Here is a 27,036-nt window from a genome sequence, read left to right as displayed (position 1 = left end):
GGTAAAGGTCGAGTGGAAGGAGCATTATGGCACAGAAGCCACGTGGGAAAAGGAAGAGGATATGAGAATCCGTTATCCGGAGTTGTTTTCTGAGCAAGGTAATCTAAGTTTGGGGACCAAACTTCCTTTAGGGGGGTAGGATGTAACAACCCTCACCTTACTCTTGTCATACTTGCATACACTCTTGCATGGTCTTGCTGCTTATGTTAATTTAAAGGTTTTATCTTGGCTTGATTTGCTTAAGTTGCTTGCACGATTTTGTTCCTTGCTTAGTGTGTGTGCATAGCCGAGGTCATCTTGAGCTTAGTCCGCCTTTGACCCTTTGTACTTAGAACTATCTTGAGGTCTTGTTTAACCCCATCTCCACCTCGGGCATTCTTTGCCGAGATGTTTCGCACTTGAACCTTGTCCGCAGGCAGGTATGGCCTAGGCCGAGATGTGGCACACCCCGGCCAAGGTGTGGCACAACTTAGTCAAGTGTCGTCCTCCCTAGCCGATGTTCTGTTATCCTGTTGCTGGATCCTTGTTTTGGGCCGATGTCATCTTGTTGCCGATGTGTCTTACCCGAGCTTGCTGCATACGATTTGTCAGAGGCTGTCTTGTCTATCAATCACCTTTTTGGAGCTGAACCAACCCGATAATGCCACGTGTCCGAGCTGTTTGTTAAGGCAGCCGACAGACCTTGAAACAAATCATTTCTTGTCTCAAATCTTTGTTTTAGAGAGAGAAGCTCTAGAGAGGAGGAAGAAGAGTTCTTGAGTGAGAGTAGTCTTCCAAGCTTGATCTTTGTGGCTTGAACCGTTAGATCCGAGTTTTGAGGTTAGAATCTTGATCTCCTTTGGTTGTTCTTGCTGAATATCTAGCTGCATTGCATGATCGGATCTGTTTTGCATGTCATGCATCGTTTTGGAGTTGGTTTGGAAAGAGAAAATGGTTTTTCATGTGTTCTTGAACAAAGTCTCATTTTGATCGAAGAGTTTGGAACGAAAACCATGTTTTTGTGTTTGTTCTTGCATGACTTTCTTGAATGGGTACTCAGGTCCATATTTTGAACTCTTGGCATGAAAACTCAGATCTTTATAACAAGTTGTGAACTTGCATCCATCTTTCAAATGATCATGTTCTTCATATTCTTCAAAGGAAACCCAGGTTTTTCCTGACTTTGTTTAACGGGACCTCGGCTTAGTCCTGGTCAGTACCCGGTGTGTTTTTATGAGCGGGAGCAGTGATTAAACTCCCAGCTTGTTTTGCTTTGTCTTTGACTTGGATCTGGCAAGAATGCCGAGATCATTTGCATGTATTTGGAGCTTGCTTTGAGAATGTGACTTGCCATGTGATTGTAGGTCCTTGATATTTGCTTGAGTCTACACCTGAAGAACTAGGTGAGTGGTATTATTGATAAAGCTATGTTATACTTGTTTTGATAAATCTTGCTTGCTTGTTTTGACAAAAGTATTTGATAGCATGAATAAATAGCTCTTGTTTGATGTGCCAAGTATACTCCTTGTTGATGCCACCTTTGAAAAGGATACGGTCCTTGTTAAATCGGGCTACGGGCCTAAGTAACACAAGTCCCTTGTGCTGGAGGACTCTAAACTTTCGCAGTACTAAGTGTAAAAGGATACGGTCCTTGTTAAATCGGGCTACGGGCCTAAGTAACACAAGTCCCTTGTACTGGAGGACTCTAAACTTTCGCGGTACCAAGTGCACAAGTCCCTTGTATTGGAGGACTCTAAACTTTCGCAATACTTTTGACCAAACGATTACGGATCGTACAGCCTTATGATACTTGAATGATGAATACGGTTCATCCCTTGTCTCGCCGATGTTATGATACTTGAATGATGAATACGGTTCATCCCTTGTCTCGCCGATGTTATGATACTTGAATGATGAATACGGTTCATCCCTTGTCTCGCCGATGTTATGATACTTGAATGATGAATACGGTTCATCCCTTGTCTCGCCGATGTTATGATACTTGAATGATGAATACGGTTCATCCCTTGTCTCGCCGATGTTATGATACTTGATTGATGAATACGGTTCATCCCTTGCCTTGCAAAGTTTGATGTGTTTCGTTTTGAAGGACTCTGGCTATATTCATGCAAAACCTTTATTTTTAGTACCATTCACTGAGTTTTGTACTCACCCCTCTATATATATGTAGGTGATGAGCAGGACGGCGGCGACGCCTAGATCGTCTTGGATGCTTGTTTTGGATTCATGCTTATGTCGGCTTTACTTTTGTATTTACGTCGGCGATGCCCTGCTTTGCATGTCGGCAAATCTTGAAAATCATGCTTCTTGACTTGTAATAGCTGTATTTTGTATATGTCGGACCGAGAAGCCTTTTGATCAAGATGTAACATGTAATTTTACCTTGTTGTATTTAAGTTGTAAAGTTAATTGGAATGTTTGGCACTGCTTTAATCTACGCACAGCTCTTATGGACCACTTGTATTTGATTTATTGCTTCCGCACTTGTGAGCCCCCCTATATCCATACTCTGATTGTGTTAAGTTTTGAAAAGTTGGCCTTCGGTAATTACGGATTACTGGCCATCACGGCACCAAACTACTAGGGGCGGTTTGGGGTCGTGACAAAACCAGCCTGCTCCAGACAATGATTCGGAACTGTTTACCAAATCAACCAAACTCCAGACAGCAACATCCACATAAATGGTTCGCTGCCATCCCATGCAACCCGAGCAGTATCTAGACACGGTAGTAGACCCTGCCAACCAGCAAATACCCAAAAGTATTAAGAGCTCATCAACAGTAGAACATACAAGAATCAATGACAGATTACTCGGTATACCACACATATATATGCTCACTACACTCAACCCACAATTATATAAACTCACATCACTCGGAAAATAATGCTCCTTGTACCTGCAAAAGAAGTCACAGATGATACATAAAAACATGTCAGTTCCTCTCAATGTGGCTAGTGAAATTGGGGTGGGTGATTGTTTACTCCTCACACTATACTCGGCCCTCAGATTATGGGGCAAACACTCAACAAACAACTTGCCAGAAATCCAGGTACCTATATCAATAACAAACATTAGGAAATCCCACAATGTATTTGCTAACCATCACTCAACCCACAATTTAGGATCTCTCATTCCTTACAGCAACTACCGAAGGCTTCACCATAGTATGGGGAAGTCTCCATGATTGGAGAAACCATCTGTCAGTTTGGTGAGACTTCAGATTGGTAATATGCATTACCCTGAACCTTACCATATCCACAATACACTTTATAACCACCTCTTCCGGGACCATATCCTTGCTAAACACTCTGTTATTCCTAGCAATCCACAACTGATAAACAGTACAGGTAAAAGCAAGCTTAGTGATAATAGCCCCAAGAGATTTGCCTTTCACAGATTTAGCAATGAGCTGGACCAAATCATCCCAAGGTACAGAGGGCCAATGTACATTTATTTGACCTTTAATGCAAGACCACACCCTTTCCGAGAACGGACACTCAAAGAAAAGGTGATTGTGGTCCTCACAATGATGCTGGCAGAATACACATTTCGCAGATAGGGTTACACCAAAAGTTTGCAACCTATCCCCAGTATTTAATCTGCCAAGAATAGCCATCCACACCACAAAACTCACTTTCGGGATATTATAAGGGCCCCAAAGGAGAGTTGACCAATTCACAGGATCAAAATGTTTCCTCAAAGAGTGCCAAGTAGATTGAATAGTGAATTGGCTATTGGTAGCAGGACACCAACTAACATCATCAGACCCACCAGTGGGGAGGAAAGTGGGGGGAGTGCTATCAATAAGATCCATAAGCTCCCATGAAGAGGGAAAAGGCCATCTCCAAGAAGTACCCTCCACAATCTCACTAACCTTTGCATCTATACCAAGAGCAGAATCATACACAATTCTAACTCCAAATTTGTCCCACAAAGATCCCATAGGGTGCCAATTATCAAACCACAAAAAAACCGTAGAACCATCACCCACCCTATGTTTGATTAGAGGGTAAATGATAGGTCTAAGAGAGAGGATCTTCCTCCAAACCCAAGAAAGGTCAGTTGGCACCCTAACTCTCCAAAAACTCCTACCTTTGAGAATATAAGACTTTACCCAAATACACCACATTAACTGCTCTCCCCCAGAGAAGAGGAACCAGACATGTTTAGCAATGGCAGCCTTATTCCACACAGTGAGGGACTTAAAACCCAGCCCCCCTTCCTCCTTGGGAGAACAAATTCTATCCCAAGAAACCTTAGCCCCATGTTTTTTTAACTCACACCCAGACCAAAAGAAAGCTCTAAACAAACTCTCTATAGATCTAATGACCTTCTTTGGAAGGATGAATAAAGAGGTCCAGTAAACTTGCATAGAGAATAGAACAGGTTGGATCAACTGAGCTCTACCAGCATAAGTGAGGCACTTATTTGTCCAGCTCTTAATCCTTTTTGTAATTCTCTCCACAAGTTGGTCACACTCAGTGGCCTTACGTTTCGTGGAAACTAAAGGAACCCCCAAGTATCTTACAGGTAACTTGCCTTCACTACAATTGCAAACCCCAAGGATCTCATTTCTTAACTGCGTATCACACCCAGAAAAGAAAATGTGACTCTTATTAGGGCTAGGAGACAGCCCAGACAAACTCTTAAATTCTTCTAACCCCATTTTGATGGACTGAACAGTAGACACATCCCCTTTACAAAATATCATCAGATCATCAGCAAAACATAAATTAACAATCTTAGTTTTTTCACATCTCCAATGGAATTTGAAATCAGGATGAGAAGCCTTCTCAGCCAAAATTCTAGAGAGAATTTCCATGACAATAACAAAGAGATAAGGGGACATAGGGTCACCTTGCCTCAAACCTCTCTCCCCCCTAAAATAACCATGCAGACTCCCATTAATGCAAATGGAGTAAGTGGGTGTAATACCCCTGTTCCGTAGTATGCTAATTGGTCCCTAATACGTATGTGACTATATGTTTTGATATGATTTTTGTGTGCAATTATGTGAATATAAGCGACTTTGGAATTCTACCTGTTCACCGTAGGAATATCTGTTTGAATAATCCGCTTTGGAATTAAATTAAGGGCCTTATCGGCCATAGAACCCGAAATTGATTACGCCATTGTGATTGGCATAATTTTTAGAGCCTACGGTGAAATTTAATTGAAAATTGATTCTGGTCAATTTAAACTGATTAAATTGATAAATTAAGTGCCCCATTATTTTATATTAAAATATTTGTTAGTGGGGCTTGTTGTATATTTGCATTGCACTCTCCTTTAGCTCTCTCAAAAACTCAAAATCTGAGTTAGACACTTGAGAGTGAGAGAGAGGCCGGCTATAGAGAGAGAAAGGAAGAGACTTGAGCAATTTTCGGCTCTAGCTTGGGGATTTGAAGATTTAACTCAAGAATTGACTAGAATTTGAAAGATTAAAGCTCCTAGGTGAGTAACCAACCCCTAACTCATGAATTTGAGTTGTGATTTCGGGAATTGAAGATTAATTTGTGATCTAGAACATGAAAGGAGTTGGTTTTGATGAATTTGAAGACTATATGTGCATGCATGTAAGAAATTACTTTGAAATTGCATGTTTGAGCACAAATGTGTGTAGTCCATGTGAAATGTTAAAGGAAACTCATGTTTTGATCACCATTTGTGTTATCTAAGTTGAGAATGATGAGCATCTCCCACATGCATGTACAAATCATGGGAGTATAAGTCTTGAATGTTTGAATTTGAGCATGTTGATGATGGGTTTGAGATATTATGGGACATGCATGTAGATAAATCATGAAATTGAGCTTCCTGATGTTGTAATTCTGTATTAGTAGCATGTTAGCATGTGTAAATGTGTAATTTGAGCCATTGCATGCAAGTAATGTAGCTGGAAAACCGATTTGGAGCTCAAGAACACGATCTGGGAAACCCAGAATTTTGATGTCCGCTCGAGCGGGGTAATGGCCGCTCGAGCGGGAAAATCGTGCTCCCAGCACTTTTGCAGAGTTGGATGTCCGCTCGAGCGGGAAACCTCACGCTCGAGCGTGGAGTTTTGTAGACAGGCCTTCAGCTCGAGCGCTCTATTCCACGCTCGAGCGCATTTTTCATGCAACTAGTACTTTTGCAGGCCTTAAGGGTCCGCTCGAGCGGGTAAGTACACGCTCGAGCGGGTACCCTGTTTTCTGAAATTTTGTTCATGCGTTCTGTGTTTCGTTTCCCGTTCTCTTTCACTTATAAGCACTCTTAGGCATATGTTAAGCATTGTAAATGAGTTGATAAGATAAGAATAAAGCCTAAAGAGGAGTATGTGAATTAAGGAACGGATTGAATGGTTAATGACCCTTTTGTGTTCATGGAATGTGTAGGGTCAAGCTCCAGGGCGAATCCACAAGCCGATCACTGTGAGTAATATCGATAGTTGAATGCTTGTGAATGTCCAATTGTCTATTCCCTTATACGCTTTATGAATTGCTAAATTGGGATTATGGACGTAAGGCTGATATGAATAAACATAAATGGACCCAAGGTCGTTTTGATAAACATAAATGGACCAAAGGTCGTTTTGATAAACATAAATGGACCAAAGGTCGTTCTGATAAACATAAATGGACCAAAGGTCGTTTTGATGAACATAAATGGACCAAAGGTCGTTCTGATAAACATAAACGGACCAAAGGTCGTTCTGATAGAAATGAGTGGACCGAAGGTCGTTTTGACATGAATGAGTGGGCCGAAGGCCGTTTTGACAGAAATGTATGGACCGAAGGTCGTTCTGATAGGAATGAGTGGACCGAAGGTCGTTTTGACATGAATGAGTGGGCCGAAGGCCGTTTTGACAGAAATGAATGGACCGAAGGTCGATTTGATAGAAATGAGTGGGCCGAAGGCCGTTTTGACATGAATGTATGGGCCGAAGGCCGTTTTGACGTAAATGAATGGACCGAAGGTCGTTTTGATAGAAATGAATGGGCCGAAGGCCGTTTTGACGTAAATGAACGGGCCGAAGGCCGTTTTGACATGAATGGAAATCTGAATGGGCCAAAGGCCAGAATGTTTGGAACTACAGTCACTTGATTTGAATCTCGTATAGTTATATATCTATTAAATGGAAATATGAATTGGGCCTAAGGCCGTTTGGAACATGTTGTTCTACATTGTTATGTAACTTCTGTATTTGATTTGATATTATTCACTGGGCTATCGCTCACGCTCATTCATGTGTTTGTAGGTGAGCCAAGAGAAGTCCAGACCCAGTCTCAGTGAAGTCTGTATGGAACAACTAAGGTTTTGAGAGAGTCAGCCCTTGTGTCTTACGCACGAGACCCGTCTTCGCCCTTTTGTTATGTATTTACATTTTGTCAGGTTGGCGAAGTTTTGTATATGTCTGCTTATAGTTTTTACGGGTTGACTTAGTTTTGGATGATCCTGTCTGTACAGAACCTATGTCGCTATGTTTCTGTTGTGAGTTATTAACGTGCATATGTATGGTTTGTTTTGATGTGCCATGTAAGCACAGCTCTATGGACAAAGTTTTAAATTTTGCTTCCTTTTTGGCCCCTTTACTCTGATGTGTTAAGTCTGTTTTGGTTTGAGGCCGTAGGTAATCTTAGGATTACTGGCCGGTTACGTCCTTAACCCATGGGGGCGGGTTCGGGTCGTGACAGAGTGGTATCAGAGCACGAGTTAATAACTCACGCACTTGTCCAAAAGAGCAATAAGCGTCTAGAAAAGATCTAGGATGCATTCATGAGATAAGTATGAATTCGAAAGCATCGAGAATATGCTTAAGTGTTTTGATTTGGGCAACTATGTGCTCTAAGTTGTGCTGTACTTGCGTTGCAGACTGTTTGATTACATATGCTCTCTAGTATATGCATATGCTCTCTAAGATCATGAAGGACAATTTTAATCCTATCCGCAATAATCTTAGAAATACATTTATACAAAGTGTTGCAGCACGAGATAGGTCTAAAATCCCCCACTTTTTCAGCATTAGGGATCTTCGGAATCAAAGCAATGGTGGTGCTATTTAATTCCTGAAGAAGCTCCCCCGATGTAAAGAAAGATTTGATTGCTTCAACAACTTCTCTCCCCATAATATCCCAGGATTTCAGAAAAAAAATCCGCAGAATACCCATCGGGGCCAGGGGCTTTATTAGCTTTAAGGGACTTGAATGCATCAATGATCTCTTTCTCAGTCACTTCCCTAGCAAGGTTTTGATATTGACTCTCAGACACTCTTTTGGTGATAAGGCTACTAATCCTATCATACCCATTATATTGATCACCAAAAGGTTTCCCAAACAAATTTGTGAAATAGTCCACAAAGGATTGGTGAACCTCAGCACTTTTAGTCACTCTATCCCCATTAGGGAGCACAACACTGTGAATCCGCCCCTTATTCACATTACCCTTTACATTTCTAAAGAAGAACTTGGAATTCCTATCCCCTAAACCTAACCATTGGATTCGAGATTTTTGGTGGGCAAGACTCTCCTCAGCTTTGCTAAGGTCAACATATTTCACATAAGCAGCCCTCTCAGTCTCTTGAAGAGTTAAGTTTAAAGGATCTTTATCAAGCTTGATTTGAGAATTAAGGAGATGATCCTTGGCAACACCAACCCGAGTGGAAATCTCACTATATTCCTTTTTGTTCAACTCTTTAAGAATGGGCTTAAGAGTTTTAAGCTTTTGACAAACCCTGAACATGGGAGAACCCCTAATGTATTTCCTCCAAACACCATACAGCTGCTGAGAATTTACTGTGTAATTTACTGAGTATTTACTTAGAATTTACTAAGTAATGTGCTGAGAATTTACTTGTAATACATTGAGAATTTGTCACGACCCGCTCCCCGTACCCAATGGTTAAGCATTGTGATGGCCAGTAACTGAGGTTACCTACGGCCAATTCTCAAACAAATCAAATAACGCGAGCGGAAGTAATATTTAAATAAGGGTACCAAAATAATCATTGGAGCTTCTATTTTTATTACAAAATATATTGACCAAAAAGGTCGATATTTACATAAAAAAAATATCATAAAAGTGTTGTGTGTGTCTATTCCGCAGCCCCACATATAAGACTTTCCAAAAGCTATTTCTGAATTGCATTGGTTCTTGAAAATTGGTAAACAACTATAAGCACATGGAAGAGTGAGAAATATTATACCAAGAGTATAAAGGCACGAAATAACCATGGATAGTTATGTAGCCAAAACATTTACAAAACTCTGTTTGGTAAATAAATCATTTAAGTAGCAGAAACTGAAATACAGATATTATGTAAATATATAACCATAACCACGGTACATGTAACGACCCGAACCCGCCCCTATGGGTTAAGGCCATAACCGGCCAGTAATCACGAGATTACCTGCGGCCTCAAACCAAATAAGACAAGACTCATCAGAGTAAAAGGGACCAAACGGAAGCAAATTTAAAACTTTGTCCATAGAGCCGTGCTTATATGCACACCATAACATTCCGTATGTACATATGTTAATAACTCACAACAGAAAGTGTAATGACATAAGATTCTATACAGACAGGATCATCCAACTAAGTCAACCCATGAAAACTATATACAGACATATTCAAAACTTCGCCAACCTGACAAAATGTAAATACATAACAAAAGGGCGAAGACGGGTCTCGTGCGTGAGACACAAGGGCTGACTCTCTCAAAACCTTAGTTGTTCCATACAGACTTCACTGAGGCTGGGTTTGGACTTTTCTAGGCTCACCTACAAACACATGAATGAGCGTGAGCGAAAGCCCAGTGAATAATATCAAATCAAATACAGAAGTTACATAACAATGTAGAACAACACGTTCCAAACGGCTTTGGGCCCAATTCATATATCTATTTAACAGAAATATAACTATACGAAATTCAAATCAAGTGACTGTAGTTCCAAACATTCTGGCCTTTGGCCCATTTAGATTTCCATTCATGTCAAAACGGCCTTCGGCCCATTCATTTATGTCAAAACGGCCTTCAGCCAATACATTCGTGTCAAAACGGCCTCCGGCCCACTGGTTCATGTCAAAACAACCTTAGGTCCATTCATACATGTCCAAACGACCTTCGGTCCACTCATTTCTATCAAAACGATCTTCGGTCCATTCATTTCTGTCAAAACGACCTTTGGTCCATTCGTTTACGTCAAAACGGCCTTCGGCCCGTACATTCGTGTCAAAACGGCCTTCGGCCCACTCATTTATGTCAAAACAACCTTAGGTCCATTTATGTCTATCAAAACGACCTTCGGTCCATTCGTTTACGTCAAAACGGCCTTCGGCCCATACATTCGTGTCAAAACAACCTTCGGCCCACTCATTTATGTCAAAACGACCTTCGGTCCATTCGTTTATGTCAAAATAGCCTTCGGCCCATACATTCGTGTCAAAACGGCCTTCGGTCCACTCATTTATGTCAAAACGACCTTAGGTCCATTCGTTTACGTCAAAACGGCCTTCGGCCCACACATTCGTGTCAAAACGGCCTTCGGCCCACTCATTTATGTCAAAACGACCTTAGGTCCATTTATTTCTATCAAAACGACCTTCGGTCCATTCATTTACGTCAAAACGCCCTTCGGCCCATACATTCGTGTCAAAACGGCCTTCGGCCCACTCATTTATGTCAAAACGACCTTCGGTCCATTCGTTTACGTCAAAACAGCCTTCGGCCCATACATTCGTGTCAAAACGGCCTTCGGCCCACTCTTTTATGTCAAAACGACCTTAGGTCCATTTATTTTTATCAAAACGACCTTCGGTCCATTTATTCATATCGAAACGACCTTCGGTCCATTCATTCGTTCATGTTAGACTTTTGTCGACAATCCCAATTAGCAACTCATAAAGCTTATAAGGGAATAAACAGTTGGACATTGCTAAGCTTTCAAATATCGATGTTACTCACAGTGATCGGCTTGTGGATTTGCCCTGGAGCTTGACCCTACACATTTCATGAACACAAAAGGGGTCACTAACAGTTCAATCCGTTCTTTGATTCACATATTTCTCTTTAGGCTTTATTCTTATCTCGTTAACTCATTTACAATGCTCAATGCATGCCTAAGAGTGCTTACAAGTGAAGGAGAACGGAAAACGACACACAGAACGAGCATACAAAATTTCAGAAAACAGGGTCCACGCTCGAGCGTGGACTTACCCGCTCGAGCGAACCCAAGAGGCCTGCAAAAGTACTGGTTACCTCAAAATTACGCTCGAGCGTGAGTTAGGGCGCTCGAGCGGAAGGCTTGTCTATAAAAGCTCCCCGCTCGAGCGTTAAATATCCCGCTCGAGCAGACATCCAACTTTGCAAAAAGTGCTGGGAGCACGATTTTCCCGCTCGAGCGGCAATCACCCCGCTCTAGCGGACATCAAAAATCTGGGTTTTCCAGATTGAGTTCTTGAACTCCCTTCAACATTCAAACCATCATTTCTTGCCTTTAATGGCTCCAATTTCACATATACTTGTACTAACATGGTATAAACACCAAAACACATCTTCATGGAGCCCAATTTCATAAATCAAATACATGCATGGCTCAATTTAATTCAAGCTCAATTCTATCATACACATTCATGCATTCAAAGCTCCTATCTTTAATTATTCAAACAGGCATGCTAATCTTGACTTCATTTCCATTCCAAATAATGCAAATGGTATTCATTCTCATGGAGCTCAACAAAAACATGCTTGCATGTATGATTCAACATTTACCTTTCCATATTCAACTTAATACATGCTTGATTATGAAAAATCATGGTGATCCTACACATGCATGTGCACATTAGCTTCAAATTCATCAATTGTAGCACAACTCTTGTTCTTGATCACCAATTAGTCTTTAATTCACAAAATTACAAGTTCAATCTCATGAATTTGCTCACCTAGGAGTTTAATCTTCCAAACCCTAGACAATTCTTGGACTTAATCTTCAAGATTCCCAAGCCTTGAGCCAAAACCACACAACTCTCTCCCTTCTCTCTCTAAGGCCGACCCCCCTCTCTCTCTTGATTCTTGAGTTCAAAATCAGCCAAAGTGTTAAAAAGAGGAGGAATTAAAGTGTAATGGCCCTTATGTATAAGCCCACTAATCAAGTTTAATAATAATAAATAATATGGCACTAATTCATTAATTAAATCAATGTAATCTGGCCTGAATCAGTTTTTCAATTAAATTTCACTGTAGGCTCTAAAAATTATGCCAATCACAATAGCGTAATCAATTTCGGGTTCTGTGGCCGATAAGGCCTCCAATTTAATTTCCGAAGCGGTAAAATCAAACAGATGTTCCTACGGTGAACAGATAGAAATTCAAAACCACATATTTTCATATAATGGCATACAAAACCATAACAAACACATAATCGTATACACATTAAGGACCAATTAGCATAATACGGAACAGGGGTATCACAGTCTTCCCCCCTTTAGGAAGTTTGGTCCTCCAAACTTAATTTACCTTTAGCTAAAAACAACTCGGAATACCTTTTTATTCAACGGTTCCGTTCCTTTTGATAGTTATCTACTCAGTCTCAAAGTCAAGCAACACTCTGTTCTCAATCAGTCAAAGACTCAACTTTTTCTCCATACAAGGCTTGTATGGTGTCATACCAATCTAGAGTGTAAGCTGCGGTTGCAAGCAAAGTCTGCCAACAATGGATAGATCTTTCAAATTCCCTGAAAAATCTACTGCATAAATTTGGAGTATTTCTCCCAAAATCCAAAAAGTTCTTTCTGATTATGCGTCAATTTGCAGACGGAGAGCAGCGCCGTATCACAATTCAGTCCTCATTGCGTCTTGAAGGCTTGTCAAAATTCAAACACCTCTTAGGATTCCTGTCTAAAACAATAGATACTAGGATTCCATACAACGAGCAATCTTACCGATGTAACCGTGGTTAGTCTATAAGCATCATGCGAAACTTCACAGAGAGGAAATGAGCAAATTTAGTAATTCTATATACAATAACCCAAACGGGACTTATACCTTGGGCATTCAATGTAGCCCCACAACAAAATTCGTAGTCACATATTCCCATTTCCATTCCAAAATAGAGAGATCGAAGTAGTTCCGCCACTATCTGATATTCGGCTTCGACCTGTTGGCCCCGAAAAATACTTAGATACACATTCACCAATTACCCTCTTCAAAGCAGGTCACTAACATATTTATTTCAAATGTCAACTAACTTGTCACAGAAGTTCGGTCTATTCCCTTGTCACAAAAGTTCAATTCATTCTTCAATAGTTCCACAATTCACAATCCGACTTGGTATTTAGTCCAGTGACTCATCACAGTTATCCAAGGTCAATCAAAAGTCTTTGGAAATTCGAAGTGGATCCAGACACCGATTCCCTAACCAACAAAGGTAGTATCGAAGCAATTACCCATACAACGCATATAGTTCGTATATCCCCATAGTACCAATTGTAAAATACAACAACACTGAGGCAATCGACTTCTAATAGAATACACGTATTCTCAGTTCATTCAACAGTTTACAGTTTACAATTCACGATTCAGTTCAGTATTCAATTCTCTATTCCATCGAGTCTTTCTACTTTATCTGATAGTCGTTAAAAGCATAAGGCAATTCATATATGTAAATCCCCATGATGTTAAAGGCATTATCAAAGGAGTCAATCGCATGTCAAACACAATTCACACATTCTCAGGGTTCCAATCACAGAATATAATGACACTGGGTGGTTATATACATAGCGTACTGAATTCACGCACTTTTCAGACAATCAGGGTTTTTCAAAGTTTCTTGGATGTTAAAACATTTACATAATACCAAAGGATGACATTCCGAACAAAACAAAGGAATAGTCGTCTCGGAATCGAAGCACACCCGTTTGCGACCGTCGGTGGCCGATTCCAGATCGATTAGTCAAACCCACCCGTACGAAACCGTCGGTGGCAAAAGGTATCTCAATCAAAGGTGCTACATAGGCTTAACGTCCCCTAGCACGAAAGGACACTCTAAGAATGTCATCAAAGCAACACAACACCATTCACTATAACCTGATTTCCCAAAATCTGATAACACTGAAGCAACCACTCTCCCTTACAAAACATGTTCTGATCAGTCAAAGACAAATGTTCAGTACTGCTTGAAATCAAATCAATCTACCGTCATCGGTTCCATAGCGTCAAACAAACAAAATGGAACAACACTCCTTACGACACGCAATCACGGGGTTTGTACAATTCAGTTCATTTTTAACATGTATGTCCTCAATAGTTGGGGATTGGTTCTCAACGGTGTTCATAGTTAGATCAATCTGTTGACAGCCCACAAAAGGTCTTTCAAATAAGTCAAGTATCCCGAACAAATTCAAGTTTTGGGTCTATCAGTTTTTTCGCCAAGAATAACCTGTCTATTTATTCACAAGCAATTCTTAATCCCCATTTTACAAAATCAATTTAGATAGAGGGTCTTATCGGTCGATCCAAGCAACGGTCTTGTCAGATTAGATCGAACAAAGGTTCCATCGGAACAATATCAGGCAAAGGTTCTATCGGATCGAATCAGATAAAAATTTTCTCAAATAGGGCACATTCGGTTCTGTAAGGCATACTTCGTTTGCTTAGGTACATGGTTGATAGTTTCTCAACTGCCCTAAGTTCATCAGTTCTCAAAGTCATCAGAATTATTCATCACAACTGTCCATATCAAAGCATTTCAAGTCATGTACAATATGGCATCGACTACATAAATTCGGGGGTAGTTGCATAAACGTGTAGTTATTCAGATCAGGAGGTATGTACCATAATCAATACAGCAATTCCCAAACAAGTCTTATATACAAGCACATGGTGCACAGTAATACATTAAATAGAGTTCCTCGGTTATACATAAGATAGAGTCTGTTACGCAAAAGTTCCAAATTAGTCACAAAATGTAGGTTTATAAGTCGAGCCCAGTATAGTCACATAATCCAGTCAATTTTCTACCAATCAAAATGCATGGTCTCGTAACTTGCAGAGTTTATTATTTGGGGTGCTCAACTCAATTATACAATCACAAAGTCACAATTCCAGTGGTTTAGTCATTGAAGACAGTAACATAGCAAATCAACCTGAGCATAGGTTTAGATATACATGTGCATGTGCAGAGTCAATCAATATCCCAAAACGTATTTCACAAATTTCCCAAACGGGGCATATACCTCCAATGAATGCAGTCTCCAATCTAGATACACACGCAGCAGATATGAAAAATATGCCGATCCGAATCAAATAATATCCCAAGCGAAGATGTACAAACGTACTAATTTAGAATCAATCAACACATAGGCATTTGTTTATAAACAGTATAGATACCTAGGATAACGGTTGCAATATTCTGAGTGCTTTCTGGGACGAGTACAATTACTCTATCTTGATTAGCAATTCCCACCATTGGTATGAATTCAACTGAGGCAGAAGATTTACTCGCATTTGTTCAGCTCGGGGACAATTCCTTACCATATGGTCCATTTACCACACCTATAACAAGCCCCCGAAATCCGACAATTCTTGACGTTGTTGTCTTAAGATCTCTGCCATTTCTTGTACCATTCTTTCCAGTCTATCAGGTCGAGCTGTAAAAGAGTCTGCCAACTCGTATGCCCTTACTTTAACCACGTTCTACACGAACTCTTATTAAATCATGCCAAATACGGGGATGTCCAATACAAAAATAAACACATAGTCACACATAGGCACGTCTTTATATTCTCATTTCACATATCGTACGTAATTAATCACATACGTAACAGATAATTGCATACTTATCAGATATCGCCTGCTGAACATTTACTAAGTAATTATATACTCAAATCATGTTCATATTTCACATAGACACCCGTAGGCAGAATTGAATGCTCATAAGCAACTTTTCATGATTCATATATTCATGTATGTGCATTATAACAAAACAAACTTGTTGTACACATTAGTGTAACAATTCATATCTCATATTCAAATCATGTGTGGTACTTCCTTTAGCATAGCATATCAAGTTGGTCAAGCATATCAAGTTCCATAATGGAACCTCCGGTACTGAGTAACAGATCTCATACATAGGCCACGGTATTATTTTCCCCAGGCGAGGGCCTCATGACCATAAGCCACAGTATTATGTCCCCTGGGCGAGGGCCTCTGCTAAGGATACCACAATTACGTTCCAGGGTACTTGTCATTTCATATCATCAACAAATATTTAAAGTTAAACATAACTTTACGGAGTTCTTACTCACCATCTGATTAAACTTGCATTATACAATATACAAAAGATTCTACAAATATGCATATACTAGAGAGCATTTGTAGTCAAACAATTTGCAATGCAAGTACAGCACAACTTATAGCATGTAATTGCCCAAATCAAAACACTTAAGCATATTCTCGACGCTTTCGAATTCATACTTATCACATGAATGCATCCTAGATCTTTTCTAGACGCTCATTGCTCTTTTGGACAAGTTAACTCGTGCTCTGATACCAATCTGTCACGACCTGAACCCACCCCTATGGGTTAAGGCCATAACCGGCTAGTAATCACGAGATTACCTACGTCCTCAAACCAAATAAGACAAGACTCATCAGAGTTAAAAAGGCCAAACGGAAGCAAATTTAAAACTTTGTCCATAGAGCCGTGCTTATATGCACACCATAACATTCTGTATGTACATATGTTAATAACTCACAACAGAAAGTGTAATAACATAAGATTCTATACAGACAGGATCATCCAACTAAGTCAACCCATGAAAACTATATACAGACGTTTTCAAAACTTCGCCAACCTGACAAAATGTAAATACATAACAAAAGGGCGAAGACGGGTCTCGTGCGTGAGACACAAGGGCTGACTCTCTCAAAATCTTAGTTGTTTCATATAGACTTCACTGAGGCTGGGTCTGGACTTTTCTTGGCTCACCTACAAACACATGAATGAGCGTGAACGAAAGCCCAGTGAATAATATCAAATCAAATACAGAAGTTACATAACAATGTAGAACAACACGTTCCAAACGGCTTTGGGTCCAATTCATATTTTTATTTAACAGATATATAACTATACAAAATTCAAATCAAGTGACTGTAGTTCCAAACATTCTGGCCTTTGGCCCATTCAGATTTCCATTCATGTCAAAATGGCCTTCGGCCCATTCATTTAAGTCAAAACGGCCTTCGGCCCATACATTCGTGTCAAAACGGCCTTCGGCCCACTCGTTCATGTCAAAACGACCTTAGGTCCATTCATACATGTCCAAACGACCTTCGGTCCACTCATTTCTATCAAAACGACCTTCGGTCCATTCGTTTACGTCAAAACGGCCTTCGGCCCATACATTCGTGTCAAAACGGCCTTCAGCCCACTCATTTATGTCAAAACGACCTTAGGTCCATTTATTTCTATCAAAACGACCTTCGGTCCATTCGTTTACGTCAAAACGGCCTTCGGCCCACTCATTTATGTCAAAACGACCTTCGGTCCATTCGTTTACGTCAAAACAGCCTTCGGCCCATACATTCGTGTCAAAACGGCCTTCGGCCCACTCATTTATGTCAAAACGACCTTAGGTCCATTCGTTTACGTCAAAACGGCCTTCGGCCCACTCATTTATGTCAAAACGACCTTAGGTCCATTTATTTCTATCAAAACGACCTTCAGTCATTCGTTTACGTCAAAACGCCCTTCGGCCCATACATTCGTGTCAAAACGGCCTTCGGCCCACTCATTTATGTCAAAACGACCTTCGGTCCATTCATTTACGTCAAAACAGCCTTCGGCCCATACATTCGTGTCAAAACGGCCTTCGGCCCACTCTTTTATGTCAAAACGACCTTAGGTCCATTTATTTTTATCAAAACGACCTTCGGTCCATTTATTCATATCGAAATTACCTTCGGTCCATTCATTCGTTCATGTTAGACTTTTGTCGACAATCCCAATTAGCAACTCATAAAGCTTATAAGGGAATAAACAGTTGGACATTGCTAAGCTTTCAAATATCGATGTTACTCACAGTGATCGGCTTGTGGATTTGCCCTAGAGCTTGACCCTACACATTTCATGAACACAAAAGGGGTCACTAACAGTTCAATCCGTTCTTTGATTCACATATTTCTCTTTAGGCTTTATTCTTATCTCGTTAACTCATTTACAATGCTCAATGCATGCCTAAGAGTGCTTACAAGTGAAGGAGAACGGAAAACGACACACAGAACGAGCATACAAAATTTCAGAAAACAGGGTCCACGCTCGAGCGTGGACTTACCCGCTCGAGCGAACCCAAGAGGCCTGCAAAAGTACTGGTTACCTCAAAATTACGCTCGAGCGTGAGTTAGGGCGCTCGAGCGGAAGGCTTGTCTATAAAAGCTCCCCGCTCGAGCGTTAAATATCCCGCTCGAGCAGACATCCAACTTTGCAAAAAGTGCTGGGAGCACGATTTTCCCGCTCGAGCGGCAATCACCCCGCTCTAGCGGACATCAAAAATCTGGGTTTTCCAGATTGAGTTCTTGAACTCCCTTCAACATTCAAACCATCATTTCTTGCCTTTAATGGCTCCAATTTCACATATACTTGTACTAACATGGTATAAACACCAAAACACATCTTCATGGAGCCCAATTTCATAAATCAAATACATGCATGGCTCAATTTAATTCAAGCTCAATTCTATCATACACATTCATGCATTCAAAGCTCCTATCTTTAATTATTCAAACAGGCATGCTAATCTTGACTTCATTTCCATTCCAAATAATGCAAATGGTATTCATTCTCATGGAGCTCAACAAAAACATGCTTGCATGTATGATTCAACATTTACCTTTCCATATTCAACTTAATACATGCTTGATTATGAAAAATCATGGTGATCCTACACATGCATGTGCACATTAGCTTCAAATTCATCAATTGTAGCACAACTCTTGTTCTTGATCACCAATTAGTCTTTAATTCACAAAATTACAAGTTCAATCTCATGAATTTACTCACCTAGGAGTTTAATCTTCCAAACCCTAGTCAATTCTTGGACTTAATCTTCAAGATTCCCAAGCCTTGAGCCAAAACCACACAACTCTCTCCCTTCTCTCTCTAAGGCCGACCCCCCTCTCTCTCTTGATTCTTGAGTTCAAAATCAGCCAAAGTGTTAAAAAGAAGAGGAATTGAAGTGTAATGGCCCTTATGTATAAGCCCACTAATCAAGTTTAATAATAATAAATAATATGGCACTAATTCATTAATTAAATCAATGTAATCTGGCCTGAATCAGTTTTTCAATTAAATTTCACCGTAGGCTCTAAAAATTATGCCAATCACAATAGCGTAATCAATTTCGGGTTTTGTGGCCGATAAGGCTTCCAATTTAATTTCTGAAGCGGTAAAATCAAACAGATGTTCCTACGGTGAACAGATAGAAATTCAAAACCACATATTTTCATATAATGGCATACAAAACCATAACAAACACATAATCGTATACACATTAAGGACCAATTAGCATAATACGGAACAGGAGTATCACAGTACAGAACAGAACAGAACAGAGCAAAGGTCACAGAAGTGACAGCTAGAACAGAGGTATGGATTCAAGAGGTGGCTTGTACAGATTCTAGAGGTGGCTCCCACAATAGTGTAGCACTTAGCTCCGCACAGCACTTTGGTTCGCACAGAACAGAGGTACGGATTCAAGAGGTGGCTCATACGGATTCTAGAGGTGGCTCCCACAATAGTGTAGCACTTAGCTCCGCACAGCACTTTGGTCCGCACAGAACAGACGTCAAAGGATCCATGACAGACAGAGGGTCACAAAGTAACCAAACAGATGCCAATGGTTATTTAAGTCCCCCAAGGCGTGGGACTCCCGTGGTGGTACTTACAAAACATAATTATATATAAGGTCACAGCCAAATATTCTTTAAAATATAAACAAACATATCCATGGGTTTCCTTTTAAGCAAATAGGGCTCAGAATATAAACCACGTAACTGAAACCTTTATAAAACATAACTTTTATTAAAAACATAACTTGTATAAAACAGATTTTGGTAAGTTAAAACATACGTAAAATACATTTTGGTGACTCAAGGTATAATATAACTCACCTTAACTTTAATACCCCATTCTTTCTTTTCATTATCAAAGACCCTTTTAGCTTCCACTATTTCTTCCTTCTTTCTCTCCTTTCTTTCTTCCTTTTCTTTCTTCTTTCTTTTTCTTTCTTCTTTGCTTTCCTTCAGCCGAATCACCTCCTATTTATAAGGAGGTGAGACCATTGCTTGGCCAACACGTGGCTGGGCCGTCCCTTTCTCCCAAATTCGATAATAATTATAAAGATTCATTCTTATCTTTGATAGATATTTAAGATAATTACCTTTTGACCCAATATTTTAATATCATTATATAAATAATTTAATTTCTAATTAAATTACACTTTATCGTATACCAACAGAAAATTAATTATTTATTTTAGAACCACACCCATTATTATTATTATTTATATTATCTATATTATTATTATTTATATTTTGACCCCTAAACTTTTAATAATTATATTATTTTACAAAATTACGCATAATAATATATAACAAATTATATATTTTCTAAACGGAGATTAAATAATATTAGTATAAATTCTACTGAATAATTAAAAATCAGGGTTGTTACAGAATTTACTAAAAATTTTCTGAGTAATTTACTGATAATTTACTTAATAATTTACTGAGCAATGTACTAAGTAATTTACTGGGTAATTTTCTACATAATTTTCTGAGAATTTACTGAGTAATTTACCGAGAATTTATAGAGTAATTTACTGGTAATTTTATGGGAATTTACTGGGAATTTTTTGTGTTATTTATTGGGTAATTTAATGAGAATTTAGTGCGAATTTAATGAGCAAATTACTAGTAATTTAATGAGTAATTTACTAATAAATTTGTTGAAGAATTTACTGAGAAATTTACTGAGTAATTTACTAAGAATTTTCTAGGAATTTACTGAGTAATTTACAATAATAATTTATTGAGAATTTACTCTATAATTTACTGAGTAATTTACTCAAAATTTACTGAGTAATTTACTGTGAATTTACCGAGAATTTACTTGGAATTTACTAAGTAATTTACTGGAAATTTACTTAGAATTTACTAAGTAATTTATTAAGAATTTATGAAGTAATTTACTGAGAATTTATTGGCTAATTTATTGATAATTTACTTAGAAGTTTACTGAGAATTTACTGGTAATTTACTGATTAATTTACTAAGAATTCACTAAGTAATTTATTGAGAATTTACGGCAAATTTACTTCGAATTTACTGGGAATTCAATGATACTTTACTGAGCAATTTATTGAGAAGTTATGGGAAATTCACTTAGGGGTTGTTTGGGGTGTCCTAAATAAGTGTATTTTTTTTTGTCTTTTTAGACTATAAAGTTGAGAAAAAAAAATATGGTTGTTTGGGTTAACTTTTTAACTTTTTATGGAAAAATGTGTATTAAAAATTTATATAAATTAGTGTGTAAGGGAAAATTAGGATTGGGAGTTGTGCAGCCGTAATTTTTGACTTTTGGTGAATAGTGATAACTTTTTAACTTTTTGACTTTTTGACTTTTTTTCAACTTGCCAAACATGGCCTTAGTACTTTACTAAGAATTTATTGGAAATTTACTAAGTAAGTTACTGAGAATTTATTGAGTAATATTTTGAGAATTTACTAAATAATTGACTAGGAATTTATAGAGAATTTATTGTGTAATTTATTGAGAAATTACTAGGAATTGACTTAGAAATATACTAAGTAATTTTCTAAGAATTTACTGAGTAATTTATTGACAATTTAGTGAGTAATTTAGTGAGAATTTACTGTGAATTTGCCGAGTAATTTATTGTGAATTTAATTAAAATTTCCTTGGAATTTACTATATAACTTACAAAGTAATTTACTAAGAATTTACTGAGTAATTTACTGGGAATTTTCTCAGAATTTACAGGGAATTTGCTAAGTAATTTACTGGGAATTTCCTGAGTAATTTACAAAGTAATTTACTTGGAATTTATTGAAGATTTACTTAGCAATTTACTGAGAATTTACTTAGTAATTTACTAGGAATTTACTCTGTAATTTACTGAGAATTTATAGGGAATGTACAGAATAATTTACATAGAATTTACTGAGTAATTTACAGAAAATTTACCGATAATTTTTTGAGTAATTTACTGGGAATTAATCAAGAGTTTACTGGGAATTTTCTAAGAATTTACTTAGTAATTTACTCAGAATTTACTGTGTAAATTACTGAGAATTTATAGGGAATTTACTGATTAATTTACTTAGAATGTACTCAGTAATTTTTTGCTAATTTACTAAATAATTTTCTTAGAATTTACTAATTAATTTACTGAAAATTTACTAAGTAATGTTCTGAGTAATTTACTAAGAATTTATCGAGAATTTACTGGGAATTTATATTAGAATTTACTTAGAATTTACTGAGAATTTATTTGGAATTTACTTAGTAATTATTGCGTAATTTACTAAGAATTTACTGGAAATTTGCTGGCAAATTATTGGGAATTTACTTAAAATTTACTGAGCAAGTATTGAGAATTTACTAAGTAATTTTCTGAGAATTTACTAGCAATTTTCTACGTAATTTACGGAGAATTTACTAGGAATCTACTGAGTAATTTACTGAGTAATTTATTGAGAATTTACTGGGAATTTACAGAGTAATTTACTAGGAATTTACTGGGAATTTACTGAGTTATTTACTGAGTAATTTAATGAGAATTTACTAAGAATTTAATTAGTAATTTATTAGAAATTTATTGAGTAATGTACTGAGTAATTTTTTGAGAATTTACCAAGCAATTTACTAAGAATTTACTGAATAATTTACTGAGAATTTACTAAGTAATTTAGAGAGTAATTTACTGAAAATTTAATTAGTAATTTACTGAGTAATTTACTAAGAATTTACTAAGCAATTTAGTGAGAGTTTTACTAAGAATTTACAAAGTAATTTATTGAGAATTTACTTATTAATTTATTGAGTAATTTACTGAGAATTTACTTGAAATTTACTGAGTAATTTACTGAAAATTTACTGAGTACATTACTAAGAATTTACCGGGAATTTACTAAGTAAGTTACTAAGAATTTGCTGAGTAATTTACTGAGAATTTACAGAGTAATTTACAGAGAATTTTCTGGGAATTCACTGAGTAATTTACTAACTAACTTACTGAGAATTTACTGAGTAATTTATTGAGAATTTAGTTAGAATTTATTGAGAATTTACTGAAAATTTACTTTGAATTTGCTGAGTGCTTTACTGAGAATTTAATGGAAATTTACTAAGTAATTTATTGAGTTATTTACTATGTAATTTACTGGAAATTTACTAAGTAATTTACTGAGAAGTTCTTCAAAATTTACTGGTTAATTTGCTAAGTAATTTACTGAAAATTTATTGAGAATTTACTGACTAATTTACTAAGAATATACTGAGTAATTTACTAGAAATTTGAATGGAATTTATTGAGTAATTTACGAAATAATTAATTGGAAATTTATTGAGTAATTTACTGACGATTTACTTAGTAATTTATTAAGAATTTTCTGTGAATATATTGAGAATTTGCTGAGAATTTATTTAGTAATTTACTTAGAATTTTCTGTGCAATTTACTAAGAATTTACTGACAAATTTAATGAGAATTTACAGGAAATGTACTGATTAATTTTCTGGGAATTTACTGAGTTATTTACTCTGAATTTACTGAAAATTTGTTGAGAATTTGCTGAGTAATTTACTCAAGATTTACTGAGTAATTTACTGAGGATTTACTAGGAATTTAATGAGCATTTACTTAGTAATTTATCGGGAATTTACTGTGTAATTTACTGAGAAATTTACAAGGAAGGTAATGATTAATTTACTAAGAATTTACTAGCAAATTTACTGAGAATTTACAGAGTAATTTACTGAGAATTTATAATGTAATTTACTGAGTAATTTATTGAGAATTTACATAGAATTTATTGGGAATTTATGGAGAATTTACAGTGTAATTTACTGGGAATTTACTGAGTAATTTACTGAAAATTTACTAAGTAATTTACTAAGAATTTATTGAGAATTTACTGATAATTTGCTGAGAGTTTACCTAGAAATTACTATGAATTTACTTAGAATTTACTGAGTAATTTATTTACTAATTTGCAGAGAATTTACTAGAAATTTACTAAGAAATTACTGAGAATTTATTTAGAATTTACTAGCAATTTACTTAGTAATTTACTGTGATTTATTGAGTAATTTTCCAGGAATTTATTGAGAATTTACTGGGAATTTCTTAGTAATTTACTAAGAATATATATGGAATTTACTAAGAATTTATTGAGAATTTACTGAGAATTTAATGAGTAATTTATTAGAAATTTACTTAGTAATTTACTGAGTAATTTACTAAGACTTTACTGAGAATTGACTGAGTAATTTACTAAAGAATTTACTGAGAATTTAATAAATAATTACCGAGTAATTTAATGAAAATTTGTTGAGTAATTTACTATGTAATTTACTTAGAATTTATTGAGTAATTTATTGAGTAATTAACTGGGAATTAATTTAGAATTTACCGAGTAATTTATTGAGAATTTACTAGGAATTTAGTACGAATTTACAAAGTAATTTTCTGAGAATTTACTAGGAATTTACAGAGTAATTTACTGAGAATTCACTAAGTAATTTACTAAGAATTAACGAAGAATTTACTTTGAACTAACTAGGAATTCACTGAGTAATTTATTGATAATTTAATGAAAATTTATTTGGAATTTACTGAGTATTTTACGTAGTAATTTACTAAAAATTTAGTGAGTAATTTACTGAAAATGTACAAGGAATTTACAGTGTAATTTATTAAGTAATTTATTGAGAATTTACTGGCAATTTATCGACTAATTTACTGAGAATTTATTGAATAAAATGTTGAGAATTTAATGAGAATTTACTAAGAATTTACTGAGTAACTTACTGAGTAATTTTCTAGGAATTTAATGGGAATTTAGTGAGAATTTACTGAGTAATTTATTGATAATTTACTGGGAATTTACTGATTAATTTTTTGATAATTTACTGAGTAATTTTCTGGGAATTTAATGGGAATTTGCTGAGAATTTATAAGGAATTTATTGACTAATTTACTGAGTAAATTACTTCGAATTTACTAGGAATTTACAAAGTCATTTACATAGGATTTACTGAATTATTTGCTGAGAATTTACGAGGAATTTACTAGGAATTTACTGAGAAATTACTTAGTAATATACTAAGAATTTACTATGTCATTTACTGATAATTTACAAGGAGTGTACTAATTAATTTACTGAGTAATTTACTGTAAATTTACTGAGTAATTTATTGGGAATTTACTGTAGGAACCCACATTTTATGTCCTCGTCATGTTCATGAGCATCGGTATGATTATGACTTGTTAAGCTTGCATGTGTATGTTTGTGACTTGTTTCGCTTGAGCGAATGTGATCCATGCCTTGTTTTGAAGCCTTGTGATTTGTCTAAGTGTAGTGTGCTTGTCTTGTTCCTTCCTTGATGTGAAACTTAGGTCACGCCTTGCCTGAGTTATGCTAGCCGATGTTATTCCAAGCCTAGGTTACGTTACGCCTAGATCATTCCAAGCCCAGGTCATCCTCAGTCTAGAAGTATCTTGGAACCCCTTGTCGACCTCCGTCCCCGCCTTGACACATTAGCCGAGATGTTACCTTGCACCCAAGTGATTTCGTCCTGGAGTGGTATGACCTAGGCCGAGGTGTGGCGCATCTAGGCCAAGATGTGGCACAGCTTAGTCAAGTGTTGTCCTTCCTAGCCGGGGTCATTGTCACCTTAGTTGCCGAAGTCCTTTTGTTAGCCGATGTCACCCCTTGCCGGAGTGCCATTCCGTGTAGCTTGTTAAATACGCCTTGTCATTAGCCGATGTCATTGCCTCGTCAGAGAGCCCATACCGCTTTACTTGTTGAACACCCTTCCACCATGCTTTGTCTGGTCTGTCAGCCACCTTTTCAGAGAAAACCCAACCAGTCGCCGCCACGTGTCTCAGCAGAGGGTTAACCCCAGAACCGGGTAAAGAAAACTATCATTTGGTATCATAACCTTGCCTTGTAGAGAGAGAAACTCTAGGAGGAAGAAGGAGTTTTAGAGTGAGGAAGTAGATCTTCAAGCTTGATTCCTAGAGATCGAACCGTCAGATCTGTGTTCTAAGGTTAGATTCTTGATCTGCTCATGATGTTCTTTATGTTCATGTTATTACATTGCATGATCGGATATGATTTGTAAGCCATGCATTGTTTTGAAGTTCGATTTTAGAAAGAGAAAATGACATCCATGTGTTCTTCAAGAAAGTCTTGTTTTGATCCAAAAGCTTGCATAAAGAATCATGTTTTTGTGTTTATTTCCGCAAGAATTCCAAGTACGGGTACCCAGGTCCATGTTTTCAAACTCATAGCATGAAAATCCCAGATTTGTGATGACAGATTATGATTGAACATTCATATTTTTCATGTTTTCACACTCATGTTCTTCATGTTCATCATCTTTTCCTTGCATGTGGCCCTCGGGAACACACCTCGGCGAGGAGGTGTGGAACCTCGGCCTAGACCTGGTTGGTGCCCAGCATGTTTTCCGAAATCATTTGTGTACATACGAAACTTGTTGAAGGTGCATTCAATAGGCTTTGCCATGTGTTTGTAGGACTTGGGCTTGTCTCGACCCCGACGGTTGAAGAACTATGTGAGTGGTATTTTTAATAAAGCTATGTTACACTTGCTTTCATAAATCTCGTCTTGCCTTGTTTTGAAAAGTACTTGATCTAGCATGAATGACTATCCCTACTTGTATATTAAGCACTATCTTGTTTTGATGACGTTTCTTGAAAGTCCTTAGTTGCAGGGGACTATAATGCAACTGCACTCTT

At 37.2% G+C, this 27,036-nt stretch overlaps 1 protein-coding gene across 1 annotated transcript in view; it reads right to left on the bottom strand.

Moving 5' to 3' along the window:
- Window positions 1-4,823, bottom strand: part of LOC114317571 (uncharacterized) — a 95,131-nt gene extending 90,308 nt beyond the window's left edge. Inside the window, exons 1-4 of the mRNA XM_082895171.1 lie at window positions 3,196-4,823; window positions 3,040-3,054; window positions 2,821-2,897; window positions 2,645-2,736 (exon numbers count right to left, since the gene is read on the bottom strand). Coding sequence (XP_082751297.1) covers window positions 2,645-2,736; window positions 2,821-2,897; window positions 3,040-3,054; window positions 3,196-4,823 — 1,812 coding nt within the window. The remainder of the gene's footprint in view (window positions 1-2,644; window positions 2,737-2,820; window positions 2,898-3,039; window positions 3,055-3,195) is intronic.
- Between the last annotated feature and the right edge of the window lie 22,213 nt (window positions 4,824-27,036).

The sequence above is a fragment of the Camellia sinensis genome, chromosome 11 (assembly GCF_055761805.1).
Source record: "Camellia sinensis isolate YWXY chromosome 11, ASM5576180v1, whole genome shotgun sequence".
NCBI classification, from domain to species: domain Eukaryota; kingdom Viridiplantae; phylum Streptophyta; class Magnoliopsida; order Ericales; family Theaceae; genus Camellia; species Camellia sinensis.
Note: the sequence above shows the minus strand (reverse complement) of the source record. Positions and strands in the feature narration are given on the sequence as shown.